The sequence below is a fragment of the Mustelus asterias genome, chromosome 12 (assembly GCF_964213995.1).
Source record: "Mustelus asterias chromosome 12, sMusAst1.hap1.1, whole genome shotgun sequence".
Lineage (NCBI taxonomy): Eukaryota > Metazoa > Chordata > Chondrichthyes > Carcharhiniformes > Triakidae > Mustelus > Mustelus asterias.
The window spans coordinates 28,878,324-28,892,982 of NC_135812.1; the positions used below are offsets into that span (position 1 = coordinate 28,878,324).

A 14,659-nucleotide genomic window follows, 5' to 3' on the forward strand; every position below is an offset into this window, starting at 1 on the left:
TGGAGGGTTATGGATGAGCCTAGAAGGTAAGGAAATTGTTCGGCGCAACTTGTGGGCCGAAGGGCCTGTTTGTGCTGTAGCTTTTCTATGTTCTAGACTGAGCAGATTGGGTTTTTACTCGTTGGAATTTAGAAGGCTGAGGGGGGGGATCTTATAGAGACCGATAAGATAATGAAGGGGCTGGATAGGGTAGAGGTGGAGAGATTCTTTCCACTTAGAAAGGGAACTAGAACTAGAGGGCACAGCCTCAAAATAAAGGGGGGTCAGTTTAGGACAGAGTTGAGGAGGAACTTCTTCTCTGAGGGTGGTGAATCTCTGGAATTCTCTGCCCACTGAAGTGGTGGAGGCTACCTCGTTGAATATGTTTAAATCACGGATAGATGGATTCCTGATCGGTAAGGGAATTAGGGGTTTATGGGGATCAGGTGGGTAAGTGGAACTGATCCACTTCAGATCAGCCATGATCTTATTGAATGGCAGGGCAGGATCGAGGGGCTAGATGGCCTACTCCTGCTCCTATTTCTTATGTTCTTATGACTCCAGGCCAGTAACTGGCTTCTATCCCACCCCATGCTCCAAGTAATCTTTAACCCCAGCTGAACTGGCATAGCCAAACTGCCTGACCCAAAATCCAGCAGAACTCTGACTGTCAACAGTGCCAGATTTGAAGTACTGTACTTGTTATTAATCCACATTTCAACACATTGAAGTTTGCTGCAAGCAAGCAGAGGACATGAAAATCAAGTATCGGTGGCTATGATAGCCTACTTGAAACTCATCCAAAAGTATACTCACAGGAAATGAAGAACAAAATCAGCACTCACAAATCGCAGAAGACCTCATGTAGATTCTACATTTATTTCATACCAAAAAATTCTGTGCAATGAATACACATTCATACATATTTACAATTTTGTTTTGCTATTTAGCAAAATCATAGTCCTGAACCTATATATAAAACCGTTCTCATCTGTGGCTGTGAAGGGGATCAGTGCCCAGAGTCCACCTTTAAAAAGTTTTTTTTAAACACATGTGCTCATGAGCTTGAAGCAGCATTAATAAATAACTCTGATGGAACATATTATACAGATCAAGAACATAGTACTTCTGCCATGCTAAATATAGTTTACAAAAATAAAGAGCATTTGTCACCCTGTCACTTTCATATTGAATAGACAATGATTTACTGTAACGAAAACCATTTCAGTTTGCCACTTGTAAATTAGGGGGGTCTGCTCATGCCTGTATTGATGCCAATACCAGGAATTAGTAGTGATAGGTCAGTACCAATAGGAATGAATCTATAGTTATATTCAGTTACAGTACATCATGAGCAGTAAACATGGGCTTCATGCTAGACAGTGCAATATAAACAAATTATGGTCCGGGGAGGGAAATAAAAAAAGTAAATACAACTGGACTTCTGAGATCTTAAACTTGTCCATCGTCCTGTTGCTCGTAAAAGGTCTAACACCAAGAGATGCACAAAGTAAAATATTGGAACCAAGCCCAAAGAATTGGCGAAAAATCAATATTAAACTTGTTTTGCACCAAATGTATGTAGAATTGCAGTTACCTAGTAGAGTTTTACTTCAAAAAATAGGATCAAGGATGAGCATAAGTGTTGTCCACAGCCAAGATATAAAGTATCGGTACTACAGTATCAGTTAACTCCTTTGGAATTTTTACAGCTTATTGGGTCACAGGAATGTCACAATAATAGTACAATAGCATTCAGTGGTCTTCTGGAGCTCAGAAAGAGATGGACTTCAGGTAACTTACTGTACCAGCAGCTTCAATGAGCACAGATACGATAAAGGCAATTCCTCCATGTCCAGGATTCAATCCTTTGAGACAAGCTTTAACTGTACCCAACATCCTCTGAATTATTTGTATTCTATGAAGAATGTAGTCATGGCTTTATAATTTGCCAACTAAATATTTACAGTGCAAGGGCTTTTAAAAACAAAAAGGAGACCCAATTTAGTAAGGGCACCAAAGAATCCCACCAATTTTATGTTGAGAAAATACTGATTGCATAAATTACTAAGTTCACATGCACAGCATCCTACACATTAACAAGTTCTAATTTAAACAAACAAATCATTGTGCACCAGACTTACGTGACAAATGTCCATTTGCAAATAGAAAGTTGTCTGGTAGAACTGGACTTTTCCACCAGTAGATGCCTAATCCATTGATCAAGAGCGCTGCCCCATCTATCAAACACAACTTTAAATTGACAAGTAGGCACAGTAAAATCTTAAAGAAAATTGATACGACCTGTTGGATGACTATAGATTTATCAGTCATGTCAGATGGCTCCTGTGCATATGAGCACAGTCTGAGGTATACTAACACTGATGTATTTTATTGTAGGTTGGTTCATAGACGTTACGTTTTTAAAGGTCTTAAGTAGGAGGAAATGTTAGTTAAAACACTGCTGCTATGAACCAGTAGTTACCAGTTCCAAGTTGGCATTACACTATTCTATTAATCCTTTTTTTTGCAATACAATCCAATAGGTTGGTCCCACAAAATTAAAATAACCTCTGTTAATGAAACCTTAAGCTGTTTGGGAAATTCAAAAGGCTGTTAGGGTATCAACGAGCACAACGGTGCAGAATGCTTCTTGATATAAACAATTATATCGGGTGTGAAAAAGCCATGAAATTTGCTACCAAGCTGTTCAACGCAAGTAGCTTTGGGGGGCCCTCCACATTTAGTTGAGACCTTTGATATCCATTGCTGTAAGGGTAGAAAAGGTTTCAATTAAAAGCATGCTCAATAAAAGTGGTCAGTACACCGTCGCACACTGAATACCCATAACCACAACTCCTTCAAGTAATAATGGAGGAGGCACTGAGCCACATTATCAAGGATATTTCAAAGCCAGGCAAAAGCCTATTCCGCCCAATTATCTATCTGAATAAAATAGGGTAGTGGAATTAAACAAGCTCACCCCAAAAATAGCTTGAATATCAATGTTCAGTGAAATTACATTTTTCATTTTTTGAACACCAGACATTTACATAGAACGAAAGAAAGGAATTTTTTTGTTCAAGCAGTAGTCACATATATCTAAGCAGAGTTTAAGTTGGCCAAATTGAACTTTAATGCTTTTAATGTCAGTTATCAGTGGTTCTTTTTATGATATAAAAAGCCTCCACCGAACTAATACAACCAATTAATTAGTAAGCGATATTTTAATTAGAAATGCTTTTGAAAATGTCAACTATTCCTTACTAATTAACATGGCACAATGGTGTTACATTAGAGGAACAAAGGGCTTCAGCCTAGTGAAAATCTCAATAGAAATAAACTACTACTTCAATAAAAAAATAAAGTGGTATGCAGCACAATCAGATTGAATAAGGGTCCCTTAAACAAGGTCAATTTTTCCAAACATTATGGGCCTGGTTGACCACACATTTATATTGTCTTGGTCAGGATGCTGTTCTAGTGGTAGTAGCAGTATTAAAATACTGAAATAAACAGTGAACGAGCAGTCAAAATGAATATCTCTAAGTGCAACATGATAAGTTTTAAACTTTTGTTATAAGGTATAACATTTTTAAAGAGATATGCTTTTTTAATCAAAATCTTGGTCCAATATTAGTCAAAAGATTAAACTTTTAGTATTGAACTGCTAAGATCATCTGAAGCATATTTTCAAAGTCCTAGCAAGCTGCGATGAGAGCTTTCTCACACTACAAGTTGTGCTAGTTTAAATACCTTTGTGGTGTGCTATGACTGCATAGTTGTTGGCCTTTTCAAATTGTCCATGCGCTCAGGGAAGGTTTAGGCCAAGAGGACCTGAGCTTTTTTCAGTGTAAAGATGCCATTCGACACGTGACAAATTCCTACTGCACTGGAGAGAAATTGGACTTGCAACATTCACATCAGGTCATTCAACCAAGATGGACAATTTCCAGACCCATTAATCAGAGCACCAAGACCCAGGACACCCATTAGCCACTTCCTGTGCAGTATAAAACACCTGTATATGATTTTAAAAAAAACAATTCCTCTGTAACAGAAGGCACTTTCATTCACAATTTTAACACGCAGTTTACTTTATCTTGGGGGGCGGGGGGGGGGGGGGGGGGGAATGCTTAAATAAATGCCACTTAGTGTATAGGTTTCTCAGAATGCAGATCTCCTGAGGAATGTGTAATACAGTTAAAGCTTGCTTTCAGTTGGCTTGTCTGTTAATCTTCATGTGAGGGAAGATAAACCACAGTTAAGTCCAAGGTCCCACACAACAAGTATTCAATTTTTTAAAAAATTGGTTCTCAATGATTTTGATTTCATTTATATCATATACATCTCTCTTGCTCTCTCTCAAAAAAAAAATTACTGCCAAATAGACATAATGGAAGCAGGCTCTCCAGGTGTTAGGTTTGTAGATCACTTAGATTATTCCTGTTTGGATTGGAGTTGCTGTTTCCAGGCCTCATTCAAGTAAACCAGTCGTTTATAGTTGATGATAAAGAGAATGACGTTCAGGACATATGTGGTGATGCAGATTATGCAGAAGTCCTTCAGTACGAAGTAGAGGATGTAACTTAGATACAGTGCACCCACCACAGACACTATAGACGTTGTCATTAGTATTAATGCAGCCATTGCACTCACTGTCATACCTGCAAGAAAAGGGAGGAATGTTATTCATTAACAAGTATTTCTTCACAATACAAGGCTTCAACATTCATATACATTTGCGTAAACGTCACTGCATTTGAAAAGCTAACCTGCGCAGTAATACATTATGAATTGATGACGACAATTCAAATAGATTCTCCTGAACAAGATCACTGTCCCACTGCTCAAGGAGCAGAATATCTGTCATAGATTACAATGATTAACAAAAACTAACAGTAAAAGTGGCCAAGATTACTTCCATAGAAGTGTGAGGCTTATACCAAAGAAACCAATCAGTTTTTTGGAATATCATCCAGGAATGGTTTAGACATTCAGAAATGTATGTGTGCGATAGAGTATGACCTCACCCCAGTGTGACGTACCTATAATCATGCAACCAAAGTATCCTTGAAGGAAAGCTACTGAAACTGATCCAGGTGGCGATCTTACCAGCTGTTTACATCGTGCTCCCACTGCAGCAAATCTCCGTTCACTGCAGCAGGATGGGAAAATCCCGCCAGTGTGAACAGCCGTAGGATTCTGGCCCTAGTCTGGTAAACTACCGGAGCACTGAGCTCCGGTAAAGGTTAGCTGTACTTAAGCGTTCATGGGCAATGGAGTGATGAACAAGGCTTCCTGAAAACTTGTACCAAACAGTGGCATACTTGCACAGTGATGGATTTTCAATGTAATGGAGGGAAATTGGGTATAAATAGAGCATGTATTTTTATACTGTGCACAGAATTCTTCTACCTTTTTCACAAAAATTCCAGCAAAGTGCTCTGCTGCCCTCCTCTCGCCCCTCCAATTCTGAACAGACTATAAATTTATATCAGAAATTTCAGGTGCAAAGGGATGCAGAATTGCTCTTGCTGTTTTTTGGCGACTATTTCCTCAAACTGTAGGTTCCATATCTTTGAATGCACCTTTACTGAATAAAATTAACACCGACAATTGTGTTTTCTTAGGCATGCTGTGCCAGCCAAAACTGCTGCCTGTATCCTAACGTGCCAAATCCCATTCAGCCCTCACCCAGTGCTAGCCTCACTGCCCCCATCCGTATAACTCCCTTTGGCCTAAAAACTCACCAAGAGTTCAGTTCCTTCAATGGTGGTTTCTAGTGCATCCCACCCCCCGCCCCCCCACTTCAATCATCCCATGAATAGCAGGTGTGCCTAAGCTGTGGATTTCCCCCTAAACTTCTCTATTGCCATCTCTCTCCGTTAAGATGCAAATTAAAACTTAATCCGTTTCACCAAACTTTTGGTCGCGTGTCCCATAAACGCCTTCTTTGGCTTGCTATCAATTCTAGCCTGATGGCACTCCTGTGAAACGCCCGAGTGGTTTAACTACATTAAAAGGTTCTTTATAAATGTACCTCATTGATCAGCGATAACACGCTGACAGGGAGACAAGTATAAATTTTGGCAAAACTTGGCCAGTTCAGGACCAAGTAAATGCTTTCGATTGGAGCTAGTAATGCACTAACTGTCCAATTCCTGACATTAATTTAACATAAGTGTCAGCAACCTGTGGCAATCTGAGTCTTGTGGAAGAGGGGCAACAACTAAGTAGTTTAGAGTGGGCTCCAGTCCTTCGGGTGGCTTTGGTCTATATGGAAACCTAGAATCACTGACTGATTTTCTCTGTAGCCTGCCAGGCTTTGCTGCAGCCTACCATCTACCTTTAGATGGCGAACTTTAGTTGAACACCAGTATTGGCAATAGTTCTACCTGAAGGGAGGATGGTACTGCAATGGGCCCAGGCTTAACAAAAAGGGGGGAAAAAAATCAAACTTTTCAGCACTGGATGAGCAGGAAGGTCACAGATTTCAATCATCTTGTGAACTCTGAATATACTCCAAGATCGACAACTCTATTTGTACCCTTCCGTTACGGCTATACAATTCAGGATTTCTGTAATGATACTGGCTGCAAGTCATAACAAAAACCCAGAAGTTGCAGTTACATATCATTCATGGAGTCCGCATGATACCTACTTATCCACACTCCTCCCCTCCCCCCGCAATTAGTATTTTACATTTGACTCCATTACATTTAATATGTTTGTGTGGAGTTTGCACATTCTCCTCATGTCTGTGTGGGTTTCCTCCGGGTGCTCCAGTTTCCTCCCACAAGATGTGCAGGTTAGGTTGATTGGCCATGCTAAATTGCCCCTTAGTGTCAGGGGGACTAGTTAGGGTAGGTGCATGGGATTATGGGGATAGGGCCAGTGTGGGATTGTGGTCAGGGCAGACTTGATGGGCTGAATGGCCTTCTTCTGCACTGTAGGATTCTTTGATTCTATGAATATGCTATCATTCCCCCAAATGGTCCAACTGTCTTGCTCATTTTATAGTTTCCAAGCTGCATCCTCAGATTGAATCCTCTTGGATTTTGTAACACCAGCAGATTTGTATTGAATTTGCATGGTGGTTAACATAAAATGTCCCAAACCCACGTGGCAGCTTTTCAGAATCAACAAGGAAAGCCACCGATTTAAAGTTAATGAAGTGGCTAGGCAGGTCTCCAACTCCCAATTTCCTCCCATTTTGACTATGATACAACTGCTACTGTCAACCCACTAAGCCATTCCCTCACCTCTATATTTACTGCTCTGCTTCCCACTAAAACCACCATCTTATTGTTCCACTGGGGTACATTGCCATCTTTGTGCCCTTATATAAAAATAGCATAAAACTCAGGGTACCAGAAAGACTAGTATCAATCACCAAATCTAGCTCGATGATACTTACTGTACTTCACTGCCCTCTGCCTAAACCGCTTCTGATTCTATTATCACGGAGGCCCAGGATAATCCTAGGTTACTCCTTTTCAAGACCAAGGGGGGCGGCACGGTAGCACAGTGGTTAGCACTGCTGCCTCACAGTACCAGGGACCCGGGCTCAATTCCTGGCTTGAGTCAGTGTGTGTGCGGAGTTTGTACATTCTCCCAGTGTCTGCATGGGTTTTCTCCAGTTACTCCAGTTTCCTCCACAGTCCGAAAGACGTGCTGGTTAGGTGCACTGGCCATGCTAAATTCTCCCTCTGTGTACCCGAACAGGCGCTGGAGTGTGGCGATTAGGGTATTTTCATAGTAACTTCATTGCAGTGTTAATGCAAGTCTACTTGTGACTAACAAATGAAATTTAACAACCTTCTCCAAACCTCCGCCTCCTGTTTCCTTGGATCCCCATGTTCTCTCAATCACCAGAAACACATTTCTATCTCAACCCTCCATTAGTGACTCCATTGTCAAAGCCCTTATCTATCCTTGGGGTGGCACAGTGGTTAGCACTGCTGCTTCACAACGCAAGGGATCCAGATTCGATTCCCAGCTTGGGTCACTGTCTGTGTGGAGTTTGCATGTTCTCCCCATGTCTGCGTGGGTCTCTTCCGGGTGCTCCGGTTTCCTCCCACATTCTGGAAGACGTGCTGGTTAGGTGCATTGACCCGAACAGGCACCGGACTGCAACGCCTAGGGGAATTTCACAGTAACTTCATTGAAGTGTTAATGTAAGCATTACTTGTGACGAATAAATAAGTTTAGCTTTTATCACCCTCAAGATACAATCATTACATAACCGTCCTTCCTTCATCCACCTTCCGTGTCCAACAATCAGTGACAAAACTCTAAGCCATCCTTGTCCTTTCTGGGACTCCTAGCTGGCACCGCTCTCCCTTGCTGGCTTGAACATAAAATTTTGCATGTTGTTCCATAAAAACACTGGGGTCTTCAACTCATTCTTCTGGAAATCTTCTGAAAATTCAACTTTTACACCCAAGCTTTCAAATTTGCTCCCGAATCCAGGTTCCATTGCTTTTACTATGACTCTAAAGTGGCATAGGAAATTTTGAACTAAAAGGCGCTAGGTAAAAGCAAGTTGTTCATCAAGTTGACATTTATTAGATTAAATGGGTCAACCTCAAATACACTTCCACATTATCTAATCCTGAACATTAAATAGTTTGTTATTTGTGTTTTTATTTTAAAGTAATTCACCATTACTGGTTCCAGTTCCAAAAAAGCCAGCCCATCTGTTTTAATGGCTTTAAAATTTAAAGTTTAAGTTTATTTATTAGTGAGACAAGTGGGCTTACTTTAAACTGCAATGAAGTGAAAATTCCCTAGTCACCACACTCCGGTGCCTGTTCGGGTACACTGAGGGAGAATTTAGCATGGCCAATGCAGCTAACCAGCACGTCTTTCAGACTGTGGGAGGAAACCCACGCAGACACAGGCAGAATGTGCAGACTCCACACAGACAGTGACCCAAGGCTGGAATTGAACCTGGATCACAGAATCCCTACAGAGCAGGAGGCGGTTTTTCGGCCCATCGAGCCTGCACTGGTAACAATCCCACCCAGGCCCTATCCCTGTACTTACCCTGCTAATCCCCTGACACTAAGGGACAATTTATCATGGCCAATCAACCTAACCCGCCCTGGCGCTGTGAGGCAGCTGTGCTAATCACCGTGCCGCCCTTTCCTTCTGGTTCCTCCACCCCCTCCCACATATTCACCTCAAGTGCTCCCAGATTTTATTTCTGATTATACACTGTATTCCAGCTGCATCACCCATAGGAGTAGTCAGCTTCCAGATGTATGCTGACATCAACTCAACTCTATCTCTCTGTCCCAACACCTTCAGACTATTTATTTCTAACAATGCAAACAGTCTAAAAATCGCTTTCTCCAATTCAAAACTGCAAGGCTGAAACTATACTATTCAGCTCCTCCGCACTGGCCCTCAAATTTCATTCTCCAGCCTGGTGGCTTGTTCAAGCTGAACTTGGCAGTGTGAAACTTCAGTGCCCTTTCTGTATGATCCTGGCTCTAGCTTTAGATACAATAGTCTCACTCACTCATTACCTCTCTTCCTAGTCCTGCTCTCTTCTCCACATTAGCCATATCCCATTTACCCGACTCCCTTATCTTTTCTGAAATCACCAGTCTCTCATATCCCCAACCATACAACTTCTTCTCAGTCCTCTATGCCAGCACACACCAACTTTGCCCTTCCCCCCCCCATTCCAGTTCTGCTGGTAAGAGCTTTTACAACAGTTTGGCCCCACTCTCAAAAGTTCGGTATTAAACTCCTCTGTTTTGCCAGTTTTCTTTTCATCATTAGTCTCCTCAACCTTTCTATAGAAATAATACAAAATTATAAAACATTAGCTCGGACTCAACTGGAGTATTCTGCTTAATTCTAGGTACCACTACCTTAGAGCGTCAAGGTCTTTGGAGAGAATGAGAATAATGCCAGGGATGAGGAACATTAATTACATGGAGAGACTAAGAACCATTTAGACTCCCTTATCTAAAGAAAGATATACTGGCATTGGAGGTAGTCCACAGAAGGTTCACTAAGTTGATCCTGGATATGGAGGGATTTTCTTATGAGGAGAGGTCGAGTAGGTTGGGCCTGTACTCATTGGAGTTTAGGAAAATGAGGGGCAACCTTAAGGCACAGGATTTTCAGGGGCTTAACGGGTTAGATGCAGAGGGGTTGTTTCCTCTCGTGGGAGAGTCTAGGACCAGATAATCTCAGATAAGGGGTTGCCCATTTAAGACAGAAATGAGGAGAAATTTCTTCTTAGAAATCCTACAGTACTGAAAGAGGCCATTCGGCCCATCGAGTCTGCACCGACCACAATCCCACCCAGGCCCTACCCCCATATCCCTACATATTTACCCACTAATCCCTCTAACCTACGCATCCCAGGACACTAAGGGCAATTTTAACATGGCCAATCAACCTAACCCGCACATCTTTGGACTGTGGGAGGAAACCGGAGCACCCGGAGGAAACCCACGCAGACACGAGGAGAATGTGCAAACTCCACACAGACAGTGACCCAAGCCGGGAATCGAACCCAGGTCCCTGGAGCAGTGAAGCAGCAGTGCTAACCACTGTGCTACCGTGCCGCCCTCTCTGAGGGTAGTGAATTTGTGGAATTCTTTACTGCAGAAGGCTGGGTCGTTACGTTCAAGGCTGAGATAGATGAATTTTTAATCAGAAAGGGAATCTAAGGTTATGGGGATACGGTGGGAAAGTGGAGTTGAGGATTATCACATCAGGTCAGTCATGATCTCATTGAATGGCGGAACAGACTTGAAGCACCAAAAGGCCTACTTCTGCTCCTCCATCTTATGGTCTAAGATTGCCTGCCTCCGAGAACAGAAGGTTAAGGAGAGATTTAATTGAAGTATTCAAAGTTAAGGATTTTGATAAGAGTAAATAAGGAAAAAGAGCTTGCACTGGCAGGAGAGTCAGTAAACAGAGACAACTGGCATAAAACTGTTATAATATGCCTATAGAGGATAGCAGCATGCCATTGCAGTACAAGGGTGTTGGCCAGAGCAAGGGCTAATGTGGGCCAGGGTAGAGAGTCACATGCAAGTACATTGTGTGGTAGAGTATGGAAAAGAGCTAGCACCCCTGCATGGCGGCATCTTGGAGATGTATATAGTTATGGGTCAACAATAAACGGTTTATGTTCAACCATACGATCTTTTAAACTTCTTAGTAAGACACCAAACGAACCTTTGCAACAAAAACCCAGAAGGGACATGAAGAATCTTTTTGTTATGAAATAGACTGCACAGTCTGAAAGAATGGTGGAAACATTCTAGGAAAAAAGTTGCAGGGACAAAAGATTACTGTAATTGGATAGCAAAAGAAACACACTGTGCAGAAAGAACAACGATTCTCCTTCCACTGCTGGATGCCTGCTTTTACTGTGAACTGCCCAGGCATAATTTGCTATGGCTGAATACAAAAGTAGTTGCTTTGTTTGCCTTTTTAAAACACTCTTTTTGTCAATGTCAAGTCATTTTGTCAACAAAGTCAGGTTCTTCAGTATTTTTACACAGCACATTATTTTCCAAAAGACTATTCATTAATTTTTGACTCCATGCACCATGTTAATATTAGGCCAAGAAAGAGTGGGGCAACCTCATTACACCATTCTGGGTGTTGCAATACCATTTACACAGACATCTGAAGTTGTACGTAATGCCAGATGTGGCGCACAATACTATGTAATACTCAAAACCCCATAACGATGAGGCCTACTGCTACCCTCACAATTGGAGAGAGTCATTCCGTCGTTGGAAACAGAAATGGAATGCACTGTAAATCAACTGGTTTGTCCTGGAACATAGCAAGTGGTGACTGAGACGTTATAACAAATATTTATTCAGTACATTCGCAAACTAACACAGAATGGCGCAATATTACACCACAGTGCTGCTCTCCACTTGGAAGAGGCAACACTGATAAACAAGGATCCATGAATGATCACTGAAGCTAGTTTCTGGGATACAGTGTTGAGAGCGCCGGTACTCTCAGGGACTGCTAATTTCTGTGGCATCATCACAGTTAGAAGGAGGTGGTCAAACCTTGTTCTGTCAACTTAATTCTAGTATTTGATCCAGGATTTCAGATTTTTTTTTCAAGCAAACATTATAACAGGTTCATCCTTAATGTCTGGCACATAACTACATCCTTTGTAACTGAAGAGTTAGTGGGATTGATACAGATGGTGAGAACAGATTTAACTATTTGCCACAGTCACTGAAAATCTGAGCTTGGAGCAGTTCTTGGACTTACAGCATTCCTGAACTTAGAATGAGATATTTCCATATTGGGGCATGAATTTAGGACGTAGGGTCTAATAATTTTCCCCACATAGTTAAGTAGTTGAGCTTTCTAGCTAGAACTGTAATACTTTGTTAAACACCAGTTCAAATGGACTTTAATGCTCAATATAAATTGCAAACGGTATTTGTCACTAAACAGAGTTTATCCAAGGATAATGACATCCAGATCACCTGATTGAAAAAGGGCATGCCACTCTGAGGAAACAATGCCCTGTTTGCGACCATTCCATTTGGCAGCAATACAATTAAACATTATATTTAGCATTCTTTAAGATACTAACAAAAGAAACTTGAACGGAGACCAAGCACTGGTCAGACATGCAGCATGAGCTTTGAATGTTTTCACAGGATCTGGAGAGTCAGCAATCAGATAGGCTGAACTGGCAGATAAGGAGTGCATACAGCTACAGTGGTCCTCCTACCCAATCTTCATGGTGGAAATGTAGTCACTGTTCAGAAGAATGGTGCATCTAGAAGGCAGATTAAGTTTTATTGATGGCATTTGAAAATAGAGACACTCACTTTGTAAGAACTGGAATCAGTAAATGCTGTCATTCATAAATTGCATAGGCAAATGGCTAATTCAATTTAATTATTTGGTGGGATAAAAGTAGTTTTGCCACAGTTCTAATAATGCAGATAACATTAACGTGGATAAAGCAATTGGTATTTGGAGTGACTGAAATCAAGGAGGAGATAGATATATTTCTAGTTTTAAAAAAGGGATATGGGGAACAGGTGGGGAGGTGGATTTGACTCCAGGGAGAGATCATTGAATGGCGGAGCGGGCTCGATGGGCTGAACGTGCCTACTTCTGCTCCCAATTCCTACGTTCCTATAATCTGAACGATTATAAAGAGGAGACTAGTAACTCCAAAAACAAATTTGCAACAGGAAAGTTTGTAGCCAATAAAACTGGGATGGATTAAGACTTGATCACTATGGTAACATTGCGAGGGAAATTAAGTATTAAGATCAGTTGTACCCAGATTTATCATTCAGCAAGTTACCCTCTTATTGAACTTCTATGTACAGTTTTTTAAAAATGCATTAATTTCACATAAAATGGTTTTAAAAGATTGGGATGCAAAAAGTAAAGACCCAGTTTTTTTTTTGGCTATTTAAAATATAAAAAATGTTCTGGGACCCAGGACAATAAAAAACCATTTATTCGTGTAGAAGGTTCAAATTTGTTGAAAGATTTGGTTCAGAAATGAGCACTCAAACACAAGCAAAATTTATCCAATCCCCCCCTCCTCAGAATTAAAATGTAGTTGTAGGGTTTTTGACCATTTGTGTTCCTAATGCGATTGCATAAAACATCTCTCGGTTACTCCACCCGGCTCCAATCAATATATAAATTGACAACTTTCTGAATGAGTAAGCAATCAATAGAAATTCTGCACATCGAAAACCTTTTGTTTGAATGAGTTACGGCACTTTAAAATGGCGCAGCGACTAATCGATTGCGTGTGAAAATTGCAACTCCTGCAAGTAGAGTGTGATTCTGAATGAACACTGGTCTAATTGTGACTAATGACAGCTCAGACGCCCTAACAAATCCTGGTGTGAATCGCATTAACTCGGATGTACACAGTACTCACCCAACAACATTTGTAGTACATAGAAAATAAGTCCATATATACTGTTTGGCTGATTCAAAGCACTATCCTTTCCAAAAATGATCCCAACAAGGCCAAATCCTCTTCCCCATCTGCAATAAATGATAATTATAATTAAGTGACAAGATAGCAACATCCATGAAATTATTAACTGAAGACAGAAAACACCATCTGTTTGCATATCTGGCAACATGGGAAAAAAAATTACACCTACTATTTTTCACCCCCAAGCACACCAGATCAGGCTGATTAAGCTTATAATCATACTGCATTAGATCAAGATAGAACAAAAACACTTTGGCAGTTATGAAATTTCAGCTGTTTCACAGACAGGTAGAGCTGGAAAAAGTGCTTATTGTGTCGTCTCGACCCCAGGGACAGCTGCTTGCTTCCATCTTCAGAAACATTAGTTTGTTCAACATCTGTTCCTAATGGTGCAGGATATAATTTATGCACGTCACAATTCCTGTCCACAGAACGGCATGTTCTTGTCTTAAAAAAATATAATAGCCTCCTTTCACTGGTTCAAGTTCTAAAAGGGATAAACAAAATCAGTCTCTCAATATTAGCAACTAGAAAAGCTGGAATAGGAATTAGGGAGGGGGGGGGGGGGGGGGAAAGAGAGATTTGTGTTAGCCTGTGATAGGCACACTGGGCCAGGACAAAGGTTGCGAGAAGGCCAAATTTGATTGAGCTAAAATACTAATACACGATGACAAAATTGGGGAA

General features: G+C 41.1%; 1 protein-coding gene across 1 annotated transcript in view; it reads right to left on the reverse strand.

Annotated features, from left to right (window-relative positions):
- Positions 1–363: 363 nt before the first annotated feature.
- vkorc1l1 (vitamin K epoxide reductase complex, subunit 1L1) overlaps positions 364–14,659 on the reverse strand; it is a 50,514-nt gene continuing 36,218 nt past the window's right edge. The window contains exons 2-3 of the mRNA XM_078224969.1: positions 13,913–14,022; positions 364–4,646 (exon numbers count right to left, since the gene is read on the reverse strand). Of these exons, the coding sequence (XP_078081095.1) occupies positions 4,420–4,646; positions 13,913–14,022 (337 nt within the window). The 3' untranslated portion in view covers positions 364–4,419. The remainder of the gene's footprint in view (positions 4,647–13,912; positions 14,023–14,659) is intronic.